Source organism: Bombus affinis, chromosome 17 (assembly GCF_024516045.1).
Source record: "Bombus affinis isolate iyBomAffi1 chromosome 17, iyBomAffi1.2, whole genome shotgun sequence".
NCBI lineage: Eukaryota > Metazoa > Arthropoda > Insecta > Hymenoptera > Apidae > Bombus > Bombus affinis.
The window spans coordinates 740,006-767,481 of NC_066360.1; the positions used below are offsets into that span (position 1 = coordinate 740,006).

The 27,476-nt window shown below is 34.8% G+C and overlaps 2 protein-coding genes across 6 annotated transcripts in view; one reads left to right on the plus strand and one right to left on the minus strand.

Moving 5' to 3' along the window:
* LOC126926078 (lachesin-like) overlaps positions 1-27,476 on the minus strand; it is a 549,080-nt gene that overhangs the window by 161,537 nt on the left and 360,067 nt on the right. The window lies entirely within an intron of this gene.
* Positions 14,033-14,515, plus strand: LOC126926340 (uncharacterized). Its single transcript, XM_050742643.1, has one exon. The coding sequence runs from the start codon at positions 14,033-14,035 to the stop codon at positions 14,513-14,515; it is 483 nt and encodes a 160-aa protein (XP_050598600.1).

Below are 27,476 nucleotides of genomic sequence, written 5' to 3' on the forward strand. Positions count from 1 at the left end.
AGAATTTCCCAAGCGACCTAATACAAATACGTTTGTAATTTGGAAAAATGAAATGAACGATAAAATTAAAAACGCTTCTGTGTACGAAAATACATATAATGGCTTGTAGTCAAATTAGTAAAAATATGAATATATAAATTAGTTTTCTCAACATTCTCGAACGATGCATCGATGGCCAGTAGCACGGTCAAATCACCTATCAAAATCAGCTACTCGTACCGTTGATTGCTTGCGACACTAAAGTCAGGCAGTATAATTAAAAAAGAATAAAATGTCAGAATTTAAATAGAATATTTGCATTGACCGATGAGGAAACCATATTATATACATATCGTTTATTCGTGATAAAAAGTGCAATCTTTTTTATCGTATTCATTGTTGCAGTATTTTTTCAAATAAACATGACCGACGTAATTTTTTCAAGCAATTTAAAACTTTCTTTTTTATTCGTTTCTGTGCTAAATATTATTCAATTTTTATTAACGAAATATTTTGTTACCTCCAATTGTTTCCGAGATGGCCTTTTAGTGGTCCACTAACTATCATATTGACAATTGTCTACTAAATTTAAAAACAAAAATCATTGCATTCTTTGAACGAATATCTTTTCTTTATATAAACAAACTAGTGGTCTATCTTGCACTCTTTATTGCAAACTAAAATAAATAGATTGTACACTTCAATTCCTATTGCTCAGAACTAAATTATAACTTTACCTAAACAATACAAGACATTCTTTCAAGTATCTATGTAACATAAATACAATCGACACACACATTTATCAGGCCCTTGGATACTTTTCAAAATCCCCTGTCATATTGTCTGACAGGTAAGTGAGACCCGGGGACTGAGAATTTTAATGTTAAATGTTAAAAATTATCAAGCGACTTATTATCGAATTCTGCTATTAGCAAGAAAAATGAATGTCAATGTTATATTTACGTTACATTAAACGAAACCCAGTAAAAGTAATAAACTTGAAATATGATACGAATCAGAGACCTGAAAAGTTGATTGGATGCAACAGGTGATTATCATCAAATCTACAATTAAAGTACGCTAACTTCGCTTGATTCCTTTTGACTTACATCGTGTGATTTCTTCTTTAATACTCTAGATATATGTATTAAGTCATCCCATAAGTTCGTGCCGTTTTTCGAGCGGTTATATACGTTAAAATTGTTTACATACCTTTCAGTTTCATGAAAAAATGTAATCCCCCTCTCGTTGTACAACTTCTTCCCATTTTTCATTATTCCGTCTCGATAAAAGTTCTCTTGTTTTTCTTTAAAATATGAAATGTATGGAATGACCTAATATATATACATGTATATATGTAGATTTTTTTCATTATACGGGATACAAATGTAAAAATATTTACTTCCCGAGGCCAAAATAAGATGAAAATCAAGAATAAAAAAAGCGCTTTCGGATTTAACTTTTAGTTGTTGACAATTCAAAATTAGACGAAATATCCCTGTGCGCCAGCAAACCTCGTTACACGAACAAAAGTAGGTCAACCTAAGCAGCAGGGTGCATAGGGATCTTCAAATCGAACATGGGCAGCAGCTTACCTTACGAATCGTAGAGAAGAAGGTCATGATATTCAGAGACGTAAACGATCCCGCGCGACGTTTTACAAGAAAAATGGTGGATTGAACATTAAACCTACTTACTCGTGGAAATCCATAAGAGCATATCGAAAACCGCCCTATGAAATTTCCGAGTAGAGAGGATTAATGTTTTCTCTAATCCTTTGCCTCCATAATTCATAAATGAAAAATCATATTGTCAATGTTCATAGAAAGTTTACACACGCACCGCGATTGTCCACAGAACATACAATAAATTACAGTAGGTGTTCGATATGTCCTCCGTTTTCTCGTAAACAGAATTTGATTCTGATTTGATTTTGCCGTATTATGCGAAAATTTCCCATCGCATTCTATGCTGTTTCCGTTGCAGAGAAAAGAGGATGTTGCACTTCTACTGCCGTAAACATCGGTGACGCGTACACTAACTTCTTCTTGTAAGTAAAGGGTAAGTAAAAGGTACCCTCAAAAGTAAAGGGTAAGAGGATTTAAATTTAGGGATGGAGCAGGTCAAAGAGCAAAATGATACTATCCCTGCAAGACAGCTTTAATCGCTTAAAATCGATAATTAAAACCGTTTAAAGTAGGATTTTAACCGGTTGAAACTTTACGAAATTAGTGGTCGAAGGCTTTGTTCAGGAAGAAAAATTTCAAATTTTCATTATCAATGCTTTTGCTTTGTATTTCTGCCTTAAAGCCGAACGGCGCACGATACCGAGACATTGACATTGAAAAAGTGCACTGTTTACCAGATGGGTTTCGGAAATATCTCTATCTTTTTTCTACATTCTCCAAGCCTTAAATAATAGCCTTTGTTTGTTCACGTCCTAATTTGTTACTAGCAGCGTGCCCACCATATCTTTTCTTTCGCTGATGTCTTTTTATAATCGTTTTGCATCGCCAGGCAGTGCCTATTCGAACTACTCGCTAATTTACAGCTTACTACATTAGATAATTATTTCGACGTTGAAAACTGGAAAAATAATTACATCCTGACAATTGCAAATAACATATACACAACATCGTTGTAATCGCGCTGCTCTGTTCGCTGCTCTGTAGCAGCGAACGAAACCGTCAGAGAGAGAAATAATTATGTGATAAATTGAAATGTGAATAAATGTCTAGCTATGTAAAGCTTGAAGATTGTACAAAATAGGTATGGACTTTCCTTAAACACATCTGGTGCATAGCCTTTTCGCTTCCTCGACACCATATCTTGCTTTGCAAAGGAACTTTTCAAATATTCCGATTGTTTCTGGTTAATTACGAATTATACTAAGAAGGTGAAAGCATTGGCAGGAGTATCGTGAATTTTTCTTTCTGAATGAACTCTCCATCGCTACATTGCCATATCTTAGTCATTTTGAGACACGTGTCTAGAACAGTTTTGGAAGAACAGAATCATCCCGACAGTCAACGAGAAACATTCAGAGTACCGGAAATATTGACTTACAGTTATACGTGGATTCAATGTAGATTTAGGATATTAGGACACTTGGGTGTATCGTGCGTGCAGTGCACATAGTGCGTGTGTTGTGCGCGTTGTGCGCAGTGTAGCAGTACCATACGTCGTTTACTATTTATATTGCCATATTTATTACAAAATGTATGTACATTTGGAGAACTTTCGGACATGCACTCTTGTTATGACGCGGCAGAAGGTAGCACAGCAGAAGCGCAACGTTTATACAGCGTAAAATATCCTAATAGAATTATACCCAGCGCAAGGGTATTTTGTAGAATAGACCAACGATTATGGAATACAGGTACATTGAAACCTGCGAAATCTGACGGACGAATTGAGAAAAGCGATCCAGATCTGAAAGATAGGATACTGCACTGTATTCAAGAAAATCCCAGGCTAAGTACGAGGATTACTGGTGCGCAAGAAGGTGTCAGTAACAGTACCGTCAGGTCTGTATCGAAGCAAGAAAATCTGCATCCGCGTGGCTTTCAGAAAGTTCAGGAGTTAAGAATACAAGATTTTCAAGAAAGAAGAAGTTTCAAAAAATGGATGTCTTGGAAAATTCAACACAATTCCAATTTTTCCGCAAAGATATTCATTGACGAGGCGTCGTTTAACAAATCTGGACGTTTTTGGGCAGGTGAAAATTAACACGCTTTAAGAGAAGGAAATTCGCAAATTCAATTCTCGGTAAATGTCTGTGCCGGAATTTTAAATAACAGAATCATTGGCCCATTTATCTTGTCATCCTGGATAAATGGATCAACATACTTGAAATTTTGAAACACGCATATAGAAAGTTTAATATATGGTTTATGCGGGATAGTGCAACACTACGTTCTACCAACGCAGTGTAAGAACACTCGGCTAGCCGCTTTGGAAATAGGTCGCCGAAGAGGTCCTGTGCCTTGCTCCTGCACCATTTCCAAATTTAAATCCCCTCGCTCTTTACTTTTGAGACGCGAGAAGAAGTTAGTGTACGCGTCACCGATGTTTATGGCAATAGAAGTGCAACATCGTCTTTTCTCTGCAGCGGAAATTGTACAAACTGCGATGGGAAACTTTCGCATAATGCGGCGAAATCAAATCAGAATCAAACTCTGTTTACGAGAAAACGGAGGACATATCGAATACCTACCGTGATTTATTGTATGTTCTGTGGACAATCGCGGAGCGTGTGTAAATTTTCTATGAACATTGACAATATGATTTTTCATTTATGAATTATGGAGGCAAAGGATTAGAGGAAACATTAATCCTCTCTACTCGGAAATTTCATAGGGCGGTTTTCGATATGCTCTTATGGATTTCCACGAGTAAGTGGGTTTTACGTTCAATCTACCATTTTTCTTGCAAAACGTCGTGCGGGATCGTTTACGTCTCTGAATATCATGGCCTTCTTCTCTACGACTTGTACGAGATAAGCTGCTGCCCGCGTTCGATTTGAGGATCCCTATGCACTTCGCTGCTTGAGTTGGCCTACTTTCCTTCGTATAAGGAGGATTGCTCGCGTACAAGGATATTTCAGCTAATTTTTGTCTGTAACTAAAAAACAAAACCGGAAACACAATTTGATTTTCGTCTTATTTCGGCTTCAAGAATAAACCCTTAAATTTTCTACATCTGTAGGCGAACTGTATAGGCAGGGAAAAATTGCTAATCGTGTGTTGTAAAGTAAATTTTGTAGTTGTGATGTAACAGGGGACTGAGAAGTCCACGCGCAAAAGGTAATTTTTAGTTATAAATAAATTAAATTGATAGTTCTTCATAATTTGCCTATGAATTGCCTCATTTATTGAAGTCATTACTTATATTAAAATGTGAGATTCACAAAAAATTCCCACTTAACAGTAAATTGTAAAGTCACCCATTTAACAATCAATGTCAATTGTTATATATTTAGTTTTAATACAGGTGCAGCTTTCTTACTTAATATATATAAAGGTAATCTATTTTTGTGTTGCCTGACAGTAACGACTTGATTGAAGCGGAAATTGTACGTACACCCTTTCTACTTAACACGGCAGCATAACAGCGCAGCGTTAATAGCGATTGCTAATAATATGAAAAAGGAACTTTGAAAAGGAACATCAGAAATCTACCTACTCGGATAAATCAATAATGCCATTCTATTAAAACCTATTCTATAGGATTTTCGAGTGTAGAGAATTAATGACTTTCCGAGTACGAGAGACGCCCCACCTAAATAAAGTACAGAATATCATGTGTAGTGGCGAATGTATAAATAGATGTAAATGTTTCTTACCACGTGCTCTTTGAATATTCATTACAATTTCAGGAATATTTTATTTTACAGTATAATATCAATTTAAATATACAGGGTGTTTTATTTACCTTGACCATTATAATATCTTTGTAACTTTTGCAAATACAAAGAAGAAAGTATGTACGAGAAAGAAGTTCTTTGGTTTCGAACGGCGAATATCGCGATTCTTGTTTTCTTTCCTTCAAGGTCATTTTTTCGAGTTTTCAACGCAATCGACAATTTTTCAATAATGGTGGCATATTTGTATCTTCGCGCTATTGTAGCTGATAGAAGAATGGATTTTAATCTAGTCATGTTGAGCTTGATATGACCTTGAGCTGAAATTTCTTGATGATTTGGATGGAAATAAGAAATTGAACATTTTACGATTGTTGCCCAAAATATTTATTATTTTACAAGAAATGTTCAATGTCACTTCCATTACATTCCGGATTTCAATAAATTGTGTTCTCAAGTGTCAATTTCGTTAGATGACACACTGGGTGTTACCCTATCGAAACGAAACACAATCATAATCGAGTCATGATGTTAATTCAAGCGATCGAAGATTCTACTGCGTTATTTATTTCATTAATTTCGACATGTACAATCACGATGAAAAGATTGAAATGGTGCTGATCCATGGAGAAGTCAGTAGGAATTACTACCATTGCTCCATGATCGAACGTGCAAGGTTACCATGCATATGTCGTATACGAAAGTGTCTTGCTGAATCAGCAACGACGATGCAATGATAAATATATTCCACTGTTATTGGACAATCTTCGATGACCTTGAAAATTTGAAAAAAAAAAATGACTTTCAAAAGTAACAAAGATATTAAAGTAGACAAGAGAGCACCCAGTATATATTTTTGCAGGTGTTCACAAAAAAATAGAAATTTGTATATGTTTGGCATTTTTATAGATGGATATAAAAGTCTGCTCGGCTGAATCAGTCAGGCATGCGATCTTTTACGAAATTCTGGGATAAATGGTGTACTACTCCTCACAGTCCTCTTAGCAGAAGCTACCCTTGCCTTTACCTCTTCGTGTCCAACTTTTCTAGAAACAATGTTTCCATTGTTTGAATGCAATGACTCCCTTCCATCGTTAAATCCTCTCATTCCAAACAATCATTCTCGATACCCGATGTCATACGATGGCCATACGTAGTTCGAATATTAGATTGTTTGAAAATTTTCTTTCGTTTTATGAGGAAATGATAGATGCACGGCATTTTTCCTTTTATATTATTTTATTGAATTGTATATGACCCACTTTGTTCTATTACTACAAAATAGATCATGCATAATTCAATAAAATAATATAAAACAAAACATGTGCACCTACTAATTCCGTATAAAAAGAAAGAAACTTTTGGGACAACCTGATATAATAAATTATTTTAAAGTTGAATAGCGCCAATAGAAATACGTCGTCGCTAATATATAACACCAATTTTACCGGTATTTTATAATACCAATAATACCAAGAAGTCTATACATGTGTATATGCATTATAGTACTATCATGTGATAGTGTGTTGTCCCATAACGATTGTTGTCTTAACATTAGCTGGTGGCAATTGGCGTATCTGTTTATTCTTTCTTTATCGCGATATACTTTTGGCGGTAAACAAAATTATTAAAAAGTTAATTAAAAAGTTATCAAGTTAAAAGTTAAAAGTTTATTAAAAATTTATTATCAAGAAACAAACTACCTCTGATTGTGATAATCTTTGAACACGTTGCCAAAATCACCACTCTGAATTGTTTTTGATAATTTTAATGGCGCAGTATTAGTGCGTCACTCCTAATCATTAAAACCTCTAACTTCACGCCTCGTTTCTGTACAAATTAAAATTACACGTAGATCAGCTTAAATCTTTGTGGTATGAGAGGTGGAGACCATCTCACGTTCACGCTTTTACTTCACGACACATAAACACATACATAATTCTATAAGAACGTCATGAGTTGCGTTTTCTGTCATAGAAAGCCAGTTCTGTCTGAGTCATAAAAAATATCAATAGCCACATCGATGAAAGGAATAAATATGAGCATTCGATTTACGCTCTGTTAAATATAAATGAAGCCAGGAAAACCATATACTTTTGAGTGAACTTTTCTTGGAGACGCGGATCGATGAAGAGGTGAAAAGATACTGGAAAAAGAAGGGAATGCGAGCTCTGTGAGCACAAATACGGAAATATAGAGCGCGTGACAAGAGAGTGTAGAGAATTAGAAAGAGGGATTACTATAGACGAGATAGTCAACGAGGAAGGAAAAGATGGGACTCTAGATTAGCTGAGAAAGTTGGAGAAGAAGGAGTATCTATCTAGGGGTATCCAGCTAAGTAGGTAAAGATTTATGCAATAGGTGTTGTACATATAGTTAAGAGTTAGAGGGTAGGCAGTAGATAAGCAATATAAAAATAAGGGTAGATTATGGTTGTGAAGAATAATGATGTGATGGATAGTTCCTCTTATGACTAAGATAAGCTTCATGTATCATCACTAATTACTTTTGAGTGCAATTTTTGCTAATAACTTTTCAATTACCGAGAACCACCGATTAAAACCTTCAGGATGATGACCTTGACAAAATGTTAAAAAATTACCGAAATCGGTTTGTAAATATTAATCCAATTAATTTATAACGGTATATATTAATCAGTTTGAACTTACTATTAAATTGATAACATTATTGATTACATTAAGTGAAGTTCACATCTGTATACGCGTATAGGCGTAATTGTTTTTATACATATTCAGCTATGACTAGGCATTTATGAGATTCGTGTCTGTATTTGTGAATTAATTAAGCGGGTACATCAATGTATTGGAGGAAATATTCATTTCTTCCGTTCGCAAATTCCATGAGGATTTATTCTAGAGAGTTTAAATCTCTTCAAACAAACTGCTCAAACAAACAAACAAACAAAGTCACAAAGAATAAACTATCGCATTCTAATATTTGCCCGATACAAATATCAGAATTTGTATTCATAGTATCCATGAAACCAGTTGTACGGCGGTCTGGTTATTAGGACTTTTCGAATGTCAAAGATATTTCCATCAATGGATCTTTCAAATAATTATAAATATCTATAGTTAAAACAGTAGACCATCTTTGTTGTGTCTACTATTTCATTTTGGCTGTACAAGAAAAAGGTGTCAGCATAATTTACGACAAAGTCAATCACATTTACTTAGAAACAAAGAAACGCAAATTTATTGAAAATAAGGGAACAAGTAGCTAGACAAGCAAAAACTACATAGAAAATATTCGTGTAAACATGACAAATATGAGATAGGATTTAGAAGGAAAGTGAATCGAACGACGAAACAAATAAATCACTGGTAGTTCCAAAGTTATTCAAGCCTGAGGAACCGAGAATAGCATACTGAACATGTGACAAAAACGGAAGAACGCATGCATAATGCTGTTTAATGCATAAGGTTTCTTTGCTTCATTTCGAGAAATTTCTCAGACGTTCGAGCGGCCGATGGTATTTGACTGGCAAAACGTGTCTTTGTTCTGCTGGGGTACACTGACTGATACGGGACGCACGAAAAGGTACATACTACTGTGCGCTTTTGTATTCACAGCATACTTCCGCAACACGTTTCCTCTATCAAGACACCTCCATCATTCTGGCAGGTGACCTCAATGAAATGGACCGTTGCCATGAGAATATTTCATACGAAGTAACATATGGATCGGTACGCAAGGGTAGTAAAGGTAGCAGCGTTTTAAAGCCACTTTAATCGCCGATAGTCGCGATTCATGTGCCACGAGTAGGTATTAAAAGTAGACGTGAAATCGAAATGCGGCCAACTGTGTCTCAAATATGAGAACGCCTGAAATTCTCCAACAACTTTCTTTCTTTCGTACCTTCACATTCTTCGATTATTAAATTAAAAAATTATATTCTTCGAACGAAACTTTAAGTATAAGAAAAACATAACTCTATAAATTATTTTTAATATTGCTTACAAAGTCTATTAGTTAAGTTTGTTAAATGAGTTCAAGAAATGGGGGGATTCTTTTCGGTCCCACGATTTTGCAAGCGAATTTTGTGCCGACTGATGCCTTGTGATAAGAAATTAGTCACCGCCAATTGTTAAGTTGAGCCGACAATTAATTTTCGAGATACGGGAAGTCAAAGAAACGAAAAACTTCCGATGTACTTTTATGTGAGTCTGATTTAGAAAATTGTCTCCAGAGGTTTTGCCGACTGAGAATAATAAATTTCAGCTTAGATTGATAAACTTTGCAACGACTGATTCAATATGCTGGAAGATATATTTAGGAAACATCTACAATGTTTATTTTTCATGACTTTAATCTTTAGAAATGATGGTGGTACATTACATACATCAGGATTGAGTATATTAATCTCACGACATTGACAATATCCAAGGAATCATGCAACTGTTATAACGTGATTGCAACAGCCAACAGTTCGAGCAGCACTTTCGCATATGCAGTAATATTCTGCGATTGATTTTCGTTCGGTTTTAACGTTATCGACAAATATGAAAATGTGCTGATGATTTCCACTATAATAAAATGAAAATTATTAAATAAAAGGAATTATTATTAGAACCATAATAAATAATTATTACCAAAATTATTATTTTGATCGTTATTAAAACTATGAATAATTATCACAATTAAAAAACTCTAAAAAATTAAAATCCTACTTCATGTTGCGTTTTTTTCTGCAACGATGTAATGAAATTTGAAGCGATAACCAAAGGAATAATATAATGAATTTTATTTTTTATGTATTCAGAAGCAAAATAATTTTGTCTCGTGGCTACTTGTATCAACATCAGTCAAAATGACTGGTAATTGTCAAAGTGTAAAAGGGTCTTATAATCTGTTTACCGAACCCCAATTAATCAGTTTCCTCGTTTTGTACAACTTTATACACGTTTTTAGAATTTTTACAACGTATCGTTCAATACGATGGTGTCAATTATCTGAAAAATTCCGGATCGATTACTAAATCAGTAAACTGATGTTTCCATAGACAAATATCATTGACCGGTCAACTCGTGTTTGCATATATGCGTTTGCATCTCCTTATTCAATTTTTAAATCTATCTAAATCGACCATAGTCTATCGTGTTATTTGGCTTATGATTCGATAGTAAACCGATACACTTTGAGATCCGGTCTCTTATTCCGGCCGTAGCTCTTCCTCTGTCTTCTTATTTCGCGTTCATTCTTACTGTTCTATTTATTAGTATCGTCAAATCAGTATCTACAGAGCTTCTGTCTTGTCTATTTCTTTTTCTTCTTAAAAAATTGAAAAAATGTCAAAAATGATGATTAGCTGGAAAATGTAAATTTGTTGGAAGATCTATATGGGATATTGCACCAACACCAAGGAAAAGATTATGTAAATGTTTCTACTGTAATTGTCGAACTTGGTGATTTACTACAAATTTACTTAAATGTTCTCACTTTAATATTACACGAGGAAATAGTGGGCGACACGACATAATATTTAAGAGATATTTATGACACTTTTAAACAAATACTACAATTCAACTTTTTACGTTACGAATATTGCATCAAAATTCTATGGGAATTAGAACATTTTTTTGACATACCAGGTACGTAAATATGAAACTGGAATTTTTGTATAGAAAATACACGATTATTGTATGAAAATGATTAAAAATATTTTATTCGAAGTATTGCCCATCGCTAGCTATACATTTTTCCCACCTGTCTGGCAATTGGTGGATGCCACGCCAAAAAAACTGTCGCACTTTTGAGGCAAACCAGTCATCGAGCTATTTTCGTACATTTTCGTAAGAAGTGAAGTGCTGGTCAGAAAGTGCGTGTCCCATCGATGCAAATAAATGGTAATCGGACGGAGCCAAGTATGGTGAGTAAGCCACGTGCGAAAGTATTTCCCAACTGAACGCTTCGACCGTTTCCTTGACCGGTTTTGCTGTATGTGATGGTGCGTTATCATGAAGAAAAATTACTTTGTGGTGCCTTTTTTGATATTCTGGTCGTCTTTCACGCAAAGCTTGATTCAAATCGATCATTTGTTGTCGGTAGCGCTCAGTATTAACGGTTTCGCCAGGTTTTAACAGCTCATAATAGATCTCACCCTTCTGATCCCACCAAACACAGAACATTGTCCTCCGTCCATAGCGATTTGGTCTTGTAGTCGATGTCGGTGGTTCGCCTGGAGCTATCCGTGATCTTTTACGCTTAGGATTCTCAAAATATATCCACTTTTCATCGCCAGTCACAATTCGGTGGAGAAATGACTTTCTTTTGTATCTGGCGAGCAGCATTTCGCAAGTGGTTTTTCGGTTTTCCTGCTGTCTTTCACTCAGTTCATGTGGAACCCAGTTTCCCACCTTCTAGATCTTTCCCATGGCTTTCAAACGTATGAAGACGGCTTCTCGCGTCACGTTTAATTGATCAGCGAGTTGTTGTTGCGTTTGAGCGTCATCCTCATCCAACAATGCTTGCAATTCGCTGTCTTGAAACTTTTTCGGTGGTCTTTCACGTTCTTCGTTACTCACGTCAAAATTGCCACTTCTGAATTTTTTAAACCACTCAAAGCACTGTGATTTACCAAGAGCATGCTCATCGTAAGCTTCGACAAGCATTCGATGCGATTCTGCAGCAGTTTTCATCAAATGGTAACAGAAAATCAATGCTGTCCGCAAATCGTAGTTTCCAGGCACAAAATTCGACATGTTCAACGCTATTACCAACTATGCTGTTGCATGAAACTTGTATTGTTCTGAGTCGAAAATGTTTGTGAGATGTCAACAAGGACTTTTGGCATCAATGACGCAGTTTAGTGATAACTACATTATCAGCTAGGGCCATCTATAGGCAAATTTCGGTTTCATATTTACAGGTCTGATATATTGAATCCGCCATTGTGCATGCTGAGAATTCAAGTATAAGTTCGTTGTGAATTGTTAGCAGCCAGAAAAATCCATGCCAACAATTTCCTAAACATAAAAATCCGTACGTCGAAGCGTATCACCTGATGCGTTAATGGATTTTCAGATTCTTGACATCACAAAAACTAATTATTGGCTCAACTCGAAAATATATAACGTTTGATGTCTCATGATAAGATGTCATTTGGCAGAAAAGTCACATTGATGTACTTTCTAATCGAAACCTAAACTTCCAAATTGAAGATTATTTTAAGGTCACGATATACTAGGCCAATGAATTTGTCTTGACAGCAGTTATAATGTAACAAAGTTAAAAATAAATAGATTAAGAATAGATAGATTGAAATAAGTCGGTGACCTTGAAATCCTATAGAAATCACCTTTAGAAGAAGGTTCTTCTCATATTTTGTGCGATTCTTTAAGTAGCGTAATTTCTTCTTTAAAAGATTTTAATGTTATGACACGTAACGAACACATTCAGGAGCCTTGTGTTTCATGACTCACCCTATATATCTGACAAATTATTATACAATATTATACAATTATTATACAATATTATACAATATTACCAACGAGAAAGCACATTGCCGTGTATTTCTAAAATTATAATGAAATATGTATATTCGTGTGACGTATGTGGCATAGTTTTCATAATGCTTCACGCGGTTGAAAAAATGTACATATGACACTAAACCTACCAGTGCCGGTCAAATTGACCGTTTTCAAACTTCTACACAAATTTAACCATATTTAAACGTTGTCATATAGCTTCATAATTTCTGACTTTTCTTAAAACATGCATACGATATTTTATCGGTATTTACTTTTAATTTACTTTTTTTTTCTAAAAAAAATTGTATTTTGACTTGCTTACCACGGGCGGTCAATTTGACTGGCCAACAAAATATTTTAGTTACTCTTAAAATAAATGCAATCAAAGAAAAAGATATTTCAACGTCAGATGACAAACAAAATGAGTAATAATAAATAATAACAACTGTTACGCCCGTAATCTTATCATAAACCATAATCCTTCCCTTGATACGATGGCCAACAACTGTCAAAACATATCAACTCAAGTCCATAATAGTCTGAAGGAACCGCCATAAAATTTAGCATTTTTTACGGTCCATTGTTACAGACATTTTGAACGTCGAGAAGTTTCTTAGGGTTACTGCTTATTGTGATAAAACACGGGAAAACCGGGATTTTCCCAACTCCACCCTCGAGTAACCGTTGGTAGAGAATGACCAATACTCGTTAATATTTTCGTATAAATATCGCCGTCACAGACCATATTTTTACTTGCTATCGTCTTTTTGACTAGAATACATCTCAGTTTGTTAGTCAATCAATCGATATCTAAACTTGTTATTTCTAAAACTCAGACAGAACGCATCTCAGAGTGTCTTGTGTGAAGTTGTTATAAAAGGAAAAGTAAAGCATATCAAATTTGACAATAATTTTGTATTTCGTATACAGTGTTATTCTATGATAAATATTTACCGTAAAAACGTCGAGACTTTCCAAAAAACAATTATTAAAAAAAATAACGGGCATAGAAGAAGACCGTTCAGTGTGCGATGAAAAAGAAACTGACAGGAACTGAAAACAGCATGGAAACACATGAAAAACTATCTACAATCGAATAAGAGTTAGACAGCAATGGAGAAGAGGAGAATATTATAAATAAGCGTTCACGTCCAGAGCAAAAGAGAAAGAAGTTATCGTTTACAGCAAAGAGTGTACACGTATGGAAATCGAGACCGATGGAATAATTTGGAAAGAAATAGATGCAAATCCTAAACCTGATAGGATATCAGTTCAGAATATTTTCAGGGATATGTCAGATCCGACAGAATATGCTAAACGGTATATAATGAAAGAACAAGTAAAGACGGCATTTTATCTTATCATTGATCTCCGTATAAGGCAGCATATAATAAAATATACGGAAAAAGAAGCATTTAGAGTATTGGGGATTAAGAGGGAGCTAGATGCAACAAAACTAGATGCATTTATTGCTCTGCTATATATCTGCGATGCATATCGAGCAAAGAATTTAGATGCCCCATATTTGTGGAGTAAAATTTGGGGACCTGCATTTTTTTCAAGAACAATGAGCAGGAGTGACTTTGATGAAATTATGAGGTTTATAAGCTTTGATAAGAAGAGCGAAAGAAGCCAACATTTACGAACCAATAAATTTGCAATGGTATCTACAGTATGGGACTGATTTATAGAGAATTCACAAAATTGTTATAAACCTGGTGCATACATTACTGCTGATGAGCAGTTGTTTCCGTCGAAGACTAGCTGTAGATTTATTCAGTATATGCCGAACAAACCAGACAAATTCGGCATAAAATTCTGGTTAGCGTGTGACGTCAATACTAAGTATATAATAAATGGATTTCCCAATTTGGGAAAGGATGAGAGAAGAGAAAATCCAATTCCACTTGAGAAATTCGTTATTCTGAAGCTGATGGAACCATTCACAGGATGTAGAAGGAACGTAACGACAAATAATTTATTTACGAGTGTATCACTGGCCACAAAGCTATTTGCAAAAAAAAAAAAAAAAAACTGTAATTGTTGGAACAAACCATGAAAATAAACGGAAATTGCCGAAGATAGAAAAGAATCGAAAAGACAAAATGACTCTGTTTTCAAACAAACTTTATATTTCAAATCAAATTTCCTTTACAGTATACAAATGCAAACCAACAAAAAAAGTATTTCTGCTAAGTTCCATGCATAAAGTAATAGAAATTGAGACGAACAACAAATGTATACTGGAAACGATTAGATTTTATAATGATACAAAATTTGGTGTGGACATAGTGGACCAGATATCAAGGAAATACAGCCTGAAATCAAAATCTCGTAGGTGACCCCTCCAAGTATTTTTCAACATTTTGGACCTAGCTGGAATAAATGCCTGGATTTTGTATAAAGAAACATAGGTGAAAATATTTCAAGACAGGAATTTTTATTCCAATTAGCTGCAGAGTTCGCCGCTGAGTATAAAGAATTGCGAGGAAAAACCACGCAACAAAATTATCAAGTTCAGATTCATTAATACAAAAAACTTGTCAAGTTAAATATTGTAAAGGTTACAAAACTACGAAAATCTGTTCAAGATGCGAGAAAGAATATATTTGATGATAAGATGATTTTTAAAAAGAAATATCTCTATATAGATAAACGTGTAATTTTATTTAAGTCTATAATTGAAACTAAACAGAAGTAAATTTGGATGAAATTTTCTGAAAGTTCATCATTTTATATACATTCAGTTATAAATTAACCATTATCTACGTTAAATCATAAAAACTATTGCTTTTTTAATCACCGGTCATTTTAACCGCACACGGTACAAATAGCTATACACGAAGTGTCCGTAGGTTTAGTGACAACGTAAATCCTGAGGGTAAATCAGACGATCAATTCTGGAAAATCAAGTTTATTTTGGGAATAATTAAATTAAATACAATAACAGTTAATAAGAAAACTACTACAAATTTTACCAATTTTACCTGGAAAATCGAGAATCGATTTTCTAAGTCCTAAATTACCGTTCTTCTCCCGTGATCTATTCTATTCAGCAAATGACCGTCGGTGAAACAAAACAAAAATAAAAATGTCGATTGTAGTTTGAATTCTATAAAATTTACAAATAATAAGAAACAATAGTGATGAAGGTTTAGAAAAACAGATTTTAATTATTCGTTTTCTCGGTGCTGACTTCTGGTATAATTAAACATTTCTTCTTCAAAATTAATCGAAAACTTAAAATCAAATAATAAATGTAATGACATTTTCTACTTCACCATCACAGATCGGTTCCGGCAAATAGAATTTCTCATCCTTCTTCTATTCTAGTGTCTGCAGCTGGGTTTAACCAGTCCAGCTATTGGATCAAGAAATTATATTTCAGTGGTTCGACTGGCAATCGATCGATATCTACGTTATTCCAGTTTTATTAAGTAATTGACAGTGGTAAACTATAGTTGCAATGGATTCACGCAAAAAGAGAAAAATTAGCAAAACAATACATGTACGTTTCAGGCATTGAATCAAGCACTGAATGTTGAGTAATCTAAACATCTAGACGATCCCAGTGACGCTGCAATGTTGTGTCCTCGATACTAAAGACTGGATTGAAAAAGTCATCTTTCGATCACCGATTAGTCATTTTACCGGCTTACTTACAGGAATGACGACACTAGAATAAAAACATTGTATACGTTATTCGAGTTACAATCCAGTGTCGAACTGGATTGCTATTGGACCAATGTAAACTGGCCTCGGCTTAAGCTACGGGCCTGCTAGATATCCTCACTGACGAATCATCTAGCAGGCCTCGTCCCATCCTGTCGCCATCCTCTTCAGTTCAGTCAAATTAGGTCTGGAATGCGACATCTCATAACGCAGCTATTTTATTATCGTTCGAAAAATTTTATCGACCATAATTCCAATGCCAATTCATCAATAATATATTCCGTTAGTCATATATTATTTAAATATGTTTATTTTACAATAATTTTTCCTTATATCCTTAAAATGAAAAATTGGCACAGTAAAAGGTCAGAACAGTACACGCAAACATGAAACAACAAATGATTCATGTTCTGATTCTGTGGAAACAAGTGGTTTCGAGTAAATGAGAATACGAATGAACAAATAATATTGGTTTGATGCAGTGGAACTGAGTGTTTTAATTATTTCAATATACTTTCTCAGAAATTCACGCCTAATAAAAAGTTTCTTTCTTCAGTAGTCAAAGGGTTAGTGACGAGGACGTGTCGAATGTAACAAATTATTTTCAATAACGAACAATTGATGGCCGCATAATTGTAAAATTTGGCCCATTTCTTCATTTGTCGATCTCGGAGCAGTATGTTTAGAAGTAGTTGTTTAGTTTGGAAGTTGTAGATAATTAAATAACTTTTAAAGTGCGACGTGCTTCGTTCGTGTTGAACTGAAAATTTGATTTAAAATTAAAATTTTGATTTTTAAGACAAGGGTATCGCTATTATTCGGAAACAAATAGTCCAAAGTTTTGCCTCACTGGTTAAAAACTTTTTGTATCAATCCGGAGATCACGGTTGGTTCGTTCTTTATATTTAAATTAGTAATTATGAAGTTCATATATATTATAGATATATCTACTATATTTTCTATTAGCTTTCATACATCTATACAATCTTTTAGGAAACAAATTCGACCTCATAAGCTACAGAAATAGAAAATAGAAAATAGAAAACGTAAACTGTGAAGTCGTTGATTTCTGATACTTTGACAACGAAATTTGGAAATTTCGTTTGAAAAATGTAAACCATCTCGATCAATTACCGTGCATTTAAAAAAAAAGTCAATTTTGATTGGGAACTTATTTCCAGTGACAGCAACCGCTTTCGATTTTATAATCCTTTCTCACTTTTTTCTGGAAGCGCGCGAGGTGACGAGACGAGCTGCTTTCAGTTTCTGTTTCTACGAGACAATCCACTTAAAGTATTTGTAGTGTGACAATATCCGTCAAAGGTAAAACACGCCGAGACTCGAAATTCATATTCCTCGCGCACGTCTGAGATTTACCCTCTAGGAAGATTGGTTGTCTGTACTACGCACGCACACTAGCAAACGATTCAGAAACAGACAGAATCGCCAACTTCACATTGTAATACACGGCATATTGCACGCCGAAATTACCAATATTTCATACTTCGCGTTACTTTTATTCCAAAACAGCGAGGCATATTTGTTTTTCAACAACTCTGTAAAAACCGTCTTTCTGCAATTAATCGAAAAGTCATTTTCGCAGCGGCTTACTGCAGAGATTACGCGTTACAATTTTCAACCTTGAAGATGAATATGTCCATTTCAGTAAGACTAGGTATCTTAATTCATTTCTAACTAAATGCAACACCTTTCGTGGCAACACCTGCAAATTTCAGCTCTCAATATGGAGACATGAAATAAAAAAAAGACACACGTATCTCAAACTCGCATCAACGTAAATGCTATTCCAGTCGAATAATCATTTTCAAAGTTACTGCATTTATTTATTTATAAGGTAATAATTCTTCGCTAGTGCAATTTTTATTAAATGTTTTTCAATTCTTTATTAATATTCCTCGCCTGTGTCAGCCTACAGAAAGCATCCAATATTTCACTTAATAAATCGTTAACCTCGTAAAAATTCTTTCAGAGATCGCGGTGTATCTGAGATACACATAAAAAATACCAAGAGTTACTTCAAATCTATGCCGCAGCTTTTCTTTGTTTTGTATAGGTATTAATTTGTTTTATATTCTTTTATTGGATTATATGTGATCAATTTTGTAATAATAGAACAAATATAAATATAAATGTTGTGCATCTACTATTTGCTTATAAAACGAAAGCACCTTTTGGGCATTAAGCGAATGAAACACAAAGAGGTGTGAAGAAACCAAGTACAACAATCTGTCAGGATTTCTCATTCGATGGAAACGCAAACATTTCGATATCTCAAAAGGAAGCAAAAGGGACTTGCACCACTTTCAAAATAAACAGTTCATATAAAAAAGAATATGCTCTTCAGCCTCAGGTTCTCCTACTTGTGTAAGTGATCTCGGTGGAAATAGCGTATGTTTGTAACGTACGACAGAGGTTTGAAAAGAAACAGAAAAGTAAAGAGAAACGACGGTGCAGTCACGTGTAAAGATGCTTTGAAGAAGGCGTACAGCTTTACTAAAGCAATTGATGCTAATTATTTTCTGGGCCACGCTCAGCTCTAACATAAAAGACGGAGAAACTTTCTCACTATTCTGTTCATTGTTCATCGTTGTGGAAAGCCACGTGCCACAACACGAAGACAAAACTTAATTCTTGTCACCGTCGAGAACGATGTTCCTGTTGCTGACATCTTTGGGTAGCGTGGAGAATGTTGTCCGGGTATTCTTTAACAGGCTTTGAATCTTTCTCGGCAACTTTTCAGTTACCTCTGTCGGAAGGAATCTCGCAAAGTTCGTCAAGCTGCAACCAGGGCATTACCGGTGATAATTCGAGTTAGTAGCAGTGAAATCTTGTTACTTTGCTTTTCCACTACTGTAAATTCTGAAGAAAGTACGACACGGTATGTTCCAACTATCCAACTTTGCTCTGCCCACCTTTGAATGCAATTAGAATCCCAAAACTATTCTTGCAAAAGAAATCGTTATTCGAGATTTATTTCGTTTTAAATAACACGTTTCTTCTTCCATAGCACTTTATTGTAAATAATTCGAAATAAGGATTTTTTATTTTATGCGCGTATACCTTTACACATTTTTCAACTGAAGAAATAACGCAGAGAAACATTTGAAATTTTCCGGCATTACATCGGCCGTTTACTTTGAAATTAATGCAAGTCCATTTTCCTTTGCTCACAAACGTTGAAGTGTTTACATTTCCATCGATTGAAAAATCCTGAAACGTCTCTACGTCTCTATGGCATTTAGCGAACTGTTCAATTCATTAAATATTAATCAGTTAAAACTTGTACTTTATGTTTTAAGTACACTTTCGCGTATAAATATCTACACGACGTTTGAAAATAAATGGAATAAAACTAAATAAATTAAAATTGTTGAAATTATTATGTTAGATTGCAGTACACATATCTGTATCATTATCAAATTCTAATGTTAATGCGAGTTATCCATGACGAAAGAAAGCAAGATTCTTCAATCTTAGGTTTGCACTTCGATACGATTAATTACATTTAACTATAACAATTTAAGGTAATTATCGACCAGCTCACCGATTTCGATGCGTTTTTAATATATATATATAGTGGAAATCAACATTTTGAACAATCACGGCTATGCCTTAGTTTCCGAGATATTCGCGAAAAACTGTCGTTTCCACTATAATAAAGTCCGTCTGTAATTGTGCGTCCGTGGTAGCGTGTGCGTTGGTATTGGTTGTCGGCCACCTCCCAAACTTAATTTTTCCTTTGTTCACAGCTTATACAGGTTTGGGTTTCGCGTCATTTGCAGTCTTTTGCAGATATCTCTCGCAAACTAAGGCCAAGCCGCGATTATATATTGTACATAAACGAAAATTTGTTCAGGATCATCCCCCCAACATGTTCCAAAATTATCGAAATCGGCGAGGTCAATAAGATATCGATAATTACCCACTTGAATTTAATACTGGTAATTTAAAATTTAATAGACGTAACAATAATTTACCGAATCGCATTTGTACAATTTGTTCACATCCGTACATGCAATGTTATGTCGGATACAGAGATTAACATTATTTTCGCTGTAATTTGTTTTTGATCGTTATTGGTGCCTCGACTGTTTGGCCGGCGTACAGATTACAGAAAATGGATTTGAACCACTTTCAAAATAAATGACTCTGCAATTCTATTTATTAATGAAATTTCAATTGATTAAAACAAACAAATATTTTGACATATAAATTACAAACTGTTTATAAATGTCGATTTTTCGTTGTTTGAATGTTTCAAAAAAATGAACTTGTTTCACTTTTAAAACAGACTTGTATATACTTTATCTGGGAACAACATACATATTTACTACACAGTTTGGCTAATATCCTGTAAAACTTTAACCTTTTACAAACTTTGTTAAATTCCAACAAAAACATCGTTTCCATTTTAAGTGAGCAAATTTTCATAGCAGTCTAATAACACTTCACAAACTGTAACAGTTTTATCATAGTTTATTGCTAGAAATTGTAAACAGCGTATTGTGTCTTTCAATCTTAGATCGAGTATAACGTTAAAGCAAATTGGATGGTTACCAAGGAGATTCTGGTTTTGTGAGATCAAATAAAGGCGATTGAAACAATGTTTATGAAAATTTTGAATTTGCTTTGGACGTTACGATCGTGGTAATGTGTTTGATCACGGAGTGAGATCTTTGGCTAGTCGCAGAAATTGATTCTACTTCAACTGGCATATAAAGCAAAAATCTGCGAACCACGTCGCTGGTTAGAAGCTAATATTCTAGTCAGGAACAGATAAGAAAGTTTCTCGTAGAATCGGTACAGTAATAATTATGCAAGGAGTGTCATGGTAGTGATGCCTGGCGCATAACAAGTGGTCTAGTTTTTCTCCGCCGGGGAATGAGCCACCCTCGCTGTAACCTTTTCTTCGAAATGATTCATCCGGGCAAGGAAGTTGCTTCCCTTCTCTCGTTTTTCCTCCAACTACTTCGATGCTCGAGGTCAGACTTGGAAATGGACTTGTGGAAGTAGCTGCTTGCGAACATCGCCGCGAGACATTGACCTGATTGTGAGTTGTAATGGGATGGCCAACTCACTTCAAGTGAAATATCTCTTCTAAAGTGATTCGATTTCTTTTTCGGGATATTAAGAGCTGGACAAGATCGAGTTAGTTGAGTAGGAAGTTAAGAGACTATAGATTTCGATGCCAACGTCTCCCAGTCTGTTTAAAGTTTCCTCGACCCTTTTATCAAACGAAAATGTTACTTCGCTAATTAAATTATGGCAGAAATAAATAATCATTCGGATTTTCTCCGAATATTTTTCCATGATTAAAGAATACAATTCCGTGACCAGCAAATAATTAATACAGTTATTCGTGCAGGCGAAAGCATAGCTAAAAGAATTTTTGATTTCTGTTTTATTTTTATTCTCCTCGACAAATTTCATTCTATGAGAATCCAAATGCGAGATGAAGATCGTAGCTCGTGAAATTTGCATATTTCGTTGGTATTTAATTTCTAGCACCTGAGATTTTACAGAACAGATGTATACTATGAGTATATTATTTAAATAGAATTAAATAAAAGTATAGCAAAATTATTAAAAGAAATTAATCGTATTAGAAAGTCAGAATTGATGGATTTAGTCGTAAACTCCTAATTGAAAGTTATTATATTGCTGATGAGAAATTAATTTTACAACATTAATTGATAGCTTTTACACGCGATTTAATTAACATTCTATTTGATGTGTACGAATGTGTAACATGTATACATACGTATATGAGTGAATATTCTTGTGGCGGTGAAATAAATGGGAGAAAAGAGAATAGCAGAAGGATAGAAAACGAAAGCTATTGAACTTGTTAGACGCCACGCCGATAATAGATCGCAAGTAGTTTCGGGAATTGCATTTTTGGTATATATTCCTGTATTTGTCAGTGTAAAAGAGTAACTACACTCTGTTAACGAGTAAAGGTGATCAATATTAGACCTGCAGATAGGCTTTCCAAACCATCCATTCGGTATACACAAATCCACATTTCACGTTACGCATATAGCTAAATAAACGGGTTTTACTTTAAACGTTATTTTAACATCTAAAATCTAAATCTAATCTCAATTTAACATAAATCGCATTAAATTTCGTCAGTTTTATTTTCCGATTCGCCCACTGATCACCTAACCCCGATCTAATTCTAATTCAAACATTTTTCGTTATTTGTCTATTTGATGAATGAATATCAAATTAAACTTCTTTTTCATTTGTTTACTGCTTACCTTCTTTTTTCATGCTACTCAGTAGCATTCATATAGTAAGGCTGAGCTTTTTGAGCTTAGTTTTAAGATACAGTTAAGAGTACTTGTAATTATTTGCGACGTTTCTCTGAGATATTTTGGCACTGATCAAATTGCTCACTATCACCGTCGTTATTTATTTAAACGTAGTTGTTGTATGTTCGTCACACAAATGTGTATTGATTAAATTAACACTCTATAGGTAATTGTTTCGTCAAGAATCTTGTTATTACAAACTCGAGAAATACTCTTATCTCTCTATTCGCCCTCACCTTGACGTAACGAGTTGGGAGAACTATTCACGCCTTATCACAATCCGAGTGGCCAAACGATGTTGCGCACTAATTATCAATAGAAGTGGGTGCCCGACATACCGGTGTTAAAATTATTCTGCCGTTATTTTTCTTTTTAGAAACAAAATTTTCCTCCCTATCAGGGGAATAATCAATTTAATCTTATCCGAAGAGAAACGAAACTACTCAGCAGTTGTCACGGCAGAGCCTTTTCTTTTTTGAAACACCTAAACCTGTATATAATATACAACTTATTTATTTATTATCATAGTATTGCCTCTTAACATTATTTGGAAAATAATAGTGCGCAAGTATCGTATGAAACATTTTGTACGAAAATTGATGTATTTTTTATTCATTAATATCTTTAAATATTTATATTTTAACTGTACCTTAATATAACTATTACACACTTATCTGGGTATGAGATTCGGGGTAAAAAATAACGGGTGAAAGTAACAAGTGAAATATTTTAAAATGTATTACAGTTATGAACGTAAATGGTAGCTATATGATGGAAAAATCACGATGGAAATACATACATTCACATTTTGGCAAATTAGATGTGCAATCGATACATGCAGCGAACAAAATAACACTTTGATGCCATAAATTTTCTTCTGAAAAGGGAATTGTTTGTCTAATTTCTGGCTATACAAGAATAGATAATGAACAGGAGATTATTCTACATGCGTAAGTAAGTCGAAAATATGGACTAAACTTTCATTATGTAACAGTTACTTTAACACATAATGTATGCTGGTAATACACAATGTGTCTTTGATCTTCCACACCAATTTTTAACTTGAAAATAGACTATTTTTCAATTTATCATTATTTAATGCAGCAACATCGAAATCAAAGTTTCGGTGAGAGGTGGACAGGACTAGAAAGTTCATTAGAATGGCCTCCTTGGTCATCTGACTTGAATCCTCTGGATTTTCTTTGTGAAGATGCTTTAAAAATTTTGGTCTACTCATCGCTCATAAATAATGTGTCAGATATACGACAACGAACAGAAAATGCGCCTTGCATAATACGTGAAAGAATGGCATATTTGAAAACGTACGTCGATCTATAATATGACCCTCAGACTTGAGATGTGTGTAGTAATGGAAGCAGGACATATCGAACATTAATTATAAAGATTTGTACGACGATATAGTTATGTCTAGTATAGACGTAACTATTTAGTATGGAGTGTGTAAATTCAATGAGTTGTGAAAAGACTCACAATCATTTCATACTTTCAGCACTTATGTCTATTAGATACTTTTTATTCTTCTCGCTAAGCGCTATAAATCCTTTGAATATCAGACTTTTTTCCTTTATCAGCTTGTATATCAGGTCTGTAAGTATGAAACCGGAATTTGCCTATAGATGGCCCTAGCTGATAATGTAGTTATCACTAAACTGCGTCATTGATGCCAAAAGTCCTTGTTGACATCTCACGAACGACTCAGAACAATACAAGTTTCATACAACAGCATAGTTGGTAATAGCGTTGAACATGTCGAATTTTGTGCCTGGAAACTACGATTTGCGGACAGCATTGATTTTCTGTTACCATTTGATGAAAACTGCTGCAGAATCGCATCGAATGCTTGTCGAAGCTTACGATGAGCATGCTCTTGGTAAATCACAGTGCTTTGAGTGGTTTAAAAAATTCAGAAGTGGCAATTTTGACGTGAGTAACGAAGAACGTGAAAGACCACCGAAAAAGTTTCAAGACAGCGAATTGCAAGCATTGTTGGATGAGGATGACGCTCAAACGCAATAACAACTCGCTGATCAATTAAACGTGACGCGAGAAGCCGTCTCCATACGTTTGAAAGCCATGGGAAAGATCTAGAAGGTGGGAAACTGGGTTCCACATGAACTGAGTGAAAGACAGCAGGTGAGTGAAAAACCACTTGCGAAATGCTGCTCGCCAGATACAAAAGAAAGTCATTTCTCCACCGAATTGTGACTGGCGATGAAAAGTGGATATATTTTGAGAATCCTAAGCGTAAAAGATCACGGATAGCTCCAGGCGAACCACCGACATTGACTACAAGACCAAATCGCTATGGACGGAGGACAATGCTCTGTGTTTGGTGGGATCAGAAGGGTGAGATCTATTATGAGCTGTTAAAACCTGGCGAAACCGTTAATACTGAGCGCTACCGACAACAAATGATCGATTTGAATCGAGCTTTGCGTGAAAGACGACCAGAATATCAAAAAAGGCAACACAAAGTAATTTTTCTTCATGATAACGCACCATCACATACAGCAAAACCGGTCAAGGAAACGGTCGAAGCGTTCAGTTGGGAAATACTTTCGCACGTGGCTTACTCACCAGACTTGGCTCCGTCCGATTACTATTTATTTGCATCGATGGGACACGCACTTTCTGACCAGCACTTCACTTCTTACGAAAATGTACGAAAATGCCTCGATGACTGGTTTGCCTCAAAAGAGCGACAGTTGTTTTGGCGTAGCATCCACCAATTGCCAGACAGGTGGGAAAAATGTATAGCTAGCGATGGGCAATACTTCGAATAAAATATTTTTAATCATTTTCATATAATAAACGTGTATTTTCTATACAAAAATTCCGGTTTCATATTTACATACTTGGTAGTTTCACTACCTACCATGGTTATTGATGATGACCTATATGATTATTAATCGAATCAAATATGCCTTTAAATTGTAAAATAACATAGTTGTAGTGTATATGGCGTATAAAGTACTTTGCAATTTTACTTTACACACATATGTATATCGATAGTTGTTTCAAAACTTCATGCTACAGGGCGTACAGAAAGAATATGTCGTCACTGTTATGGACGGACTCTAGATTTCTGGTTTGAAGTTTAACACGTATTGATAAATAAAGTGGATTTGGAAATAAACCATATTTCATTTTGTTAATTTTTATCATAGAATTGGGACTAGAGAACGTGCATTATTTTTGCGCAAGATGAGCTATTTTCCACTAAACATGGTCGTTTTCTGCAAAAATATTTTCATTTGTTGGCCGATAAGATTTACGTAGTATGTAATCATGGGAAATAGTCTGCCAGCAATATTTCTTTAGTGTCTCATACAACTGATGTCATTACTTTCCCAACAGATTTCACAGACATTGGTTTCTTTGATGGAGAGGATCGCGATTTCTCTATTGTTTGGATTGTTCTTTCGCTTTCGGTTCATAACGATGAAGTTAAGCTTTGCTCTTAGTTATAAAACGGAGCGTAAAATCTGATTTCTTTTCTCGAAATATTTCAAACATTCTTGAGAAATTTTCACTTGAATTCGCCTTTCATCAATTATTAAAGGAGACAGCGTCGAGGTACCAACAGCTTTAGTTATTTCACAAACTTTGAATCAGCGATTCTTCAGGACCTTACCACAGAATTCATTCGATAATTTTTTATCTTGTTGCTCATTTTTATTGCGTGGACTCCGACTAAGCTCTAAAATTCATTCCATCATACTCGAGAACGAAGAGACCTTTTAAAACATTTTTATCTAGTTAAATAGATACTTTCTGTCATCGTTCTTCTCGGGAAAATATTTCATTACTGCACAATACTCAGTTTCACTCGACTTTTAATACCATAGAGAGACATCTTTGTTCAAAAAATTTGACTATAGAAATTATCCGACGTATAATATACGCAGGTCTTATTCGATTTCTTATTCTCCAAGGAGGATGCGGAGTATTGCTGAATGCTTAGCGGCTGAAACTTTCACGATGGTCCACATTGGCGCGTAGGGGAAGTTTCGAAACCATAGTTAGGAACTCGCAAGCCTCCCTTTCACGCGAGATATGTTTCTTTTCACCAAATGCAATGGCCCCATTGGGTTGCAATTCCCCGATTAAGGCTGGTTGTGAGTCCTACTAATTTTAATCCTACATTATAGGTTGATAATAGTACACAATTTATAAAAAGCAATTTAGGAAAATCCCATAAACTAAGATTCCACGACACGTTTAAAACCATGACTGAGATGTACAATTAAGATACAAAAATTGAAAAGCATAACAAGCCATGAGGCAGGTACTGATAGCCATTTTTCATTTATTATTTTAGATTATTTGAATTTATTATCAGTAGACGTTAAATCAAATTTCTTTCCTAGCTGTCTTCTGTTTATTTCTTTTCACCTAATTAGTATCCGTACAGTTAGTTTTAAGCTAGATTTAAGTTTGGCTCTAAAGCCAGATTAAAAGTACTTAGAACTGTTACCTTTTTAAATAGCCCTCTTCGATATATTACAGTTTCAAAAAAATCTAATTATATACCATTATCGAAAGTGCTGCACAAGTCGACTACTAACCATAGAGCGCAGCAATCATTAGGTTAGTGCAAACAATACGTATATT

What these genes read in the sequence shown, in the direction of transcription:
- LOC126926340 (XM_050742643.1), top strand. Translation starts at nt 14,033, where the DNA reads ATGGAAATCGAGACCGATGGAATAATTTGGAAAGAAATAGATGCAAAT.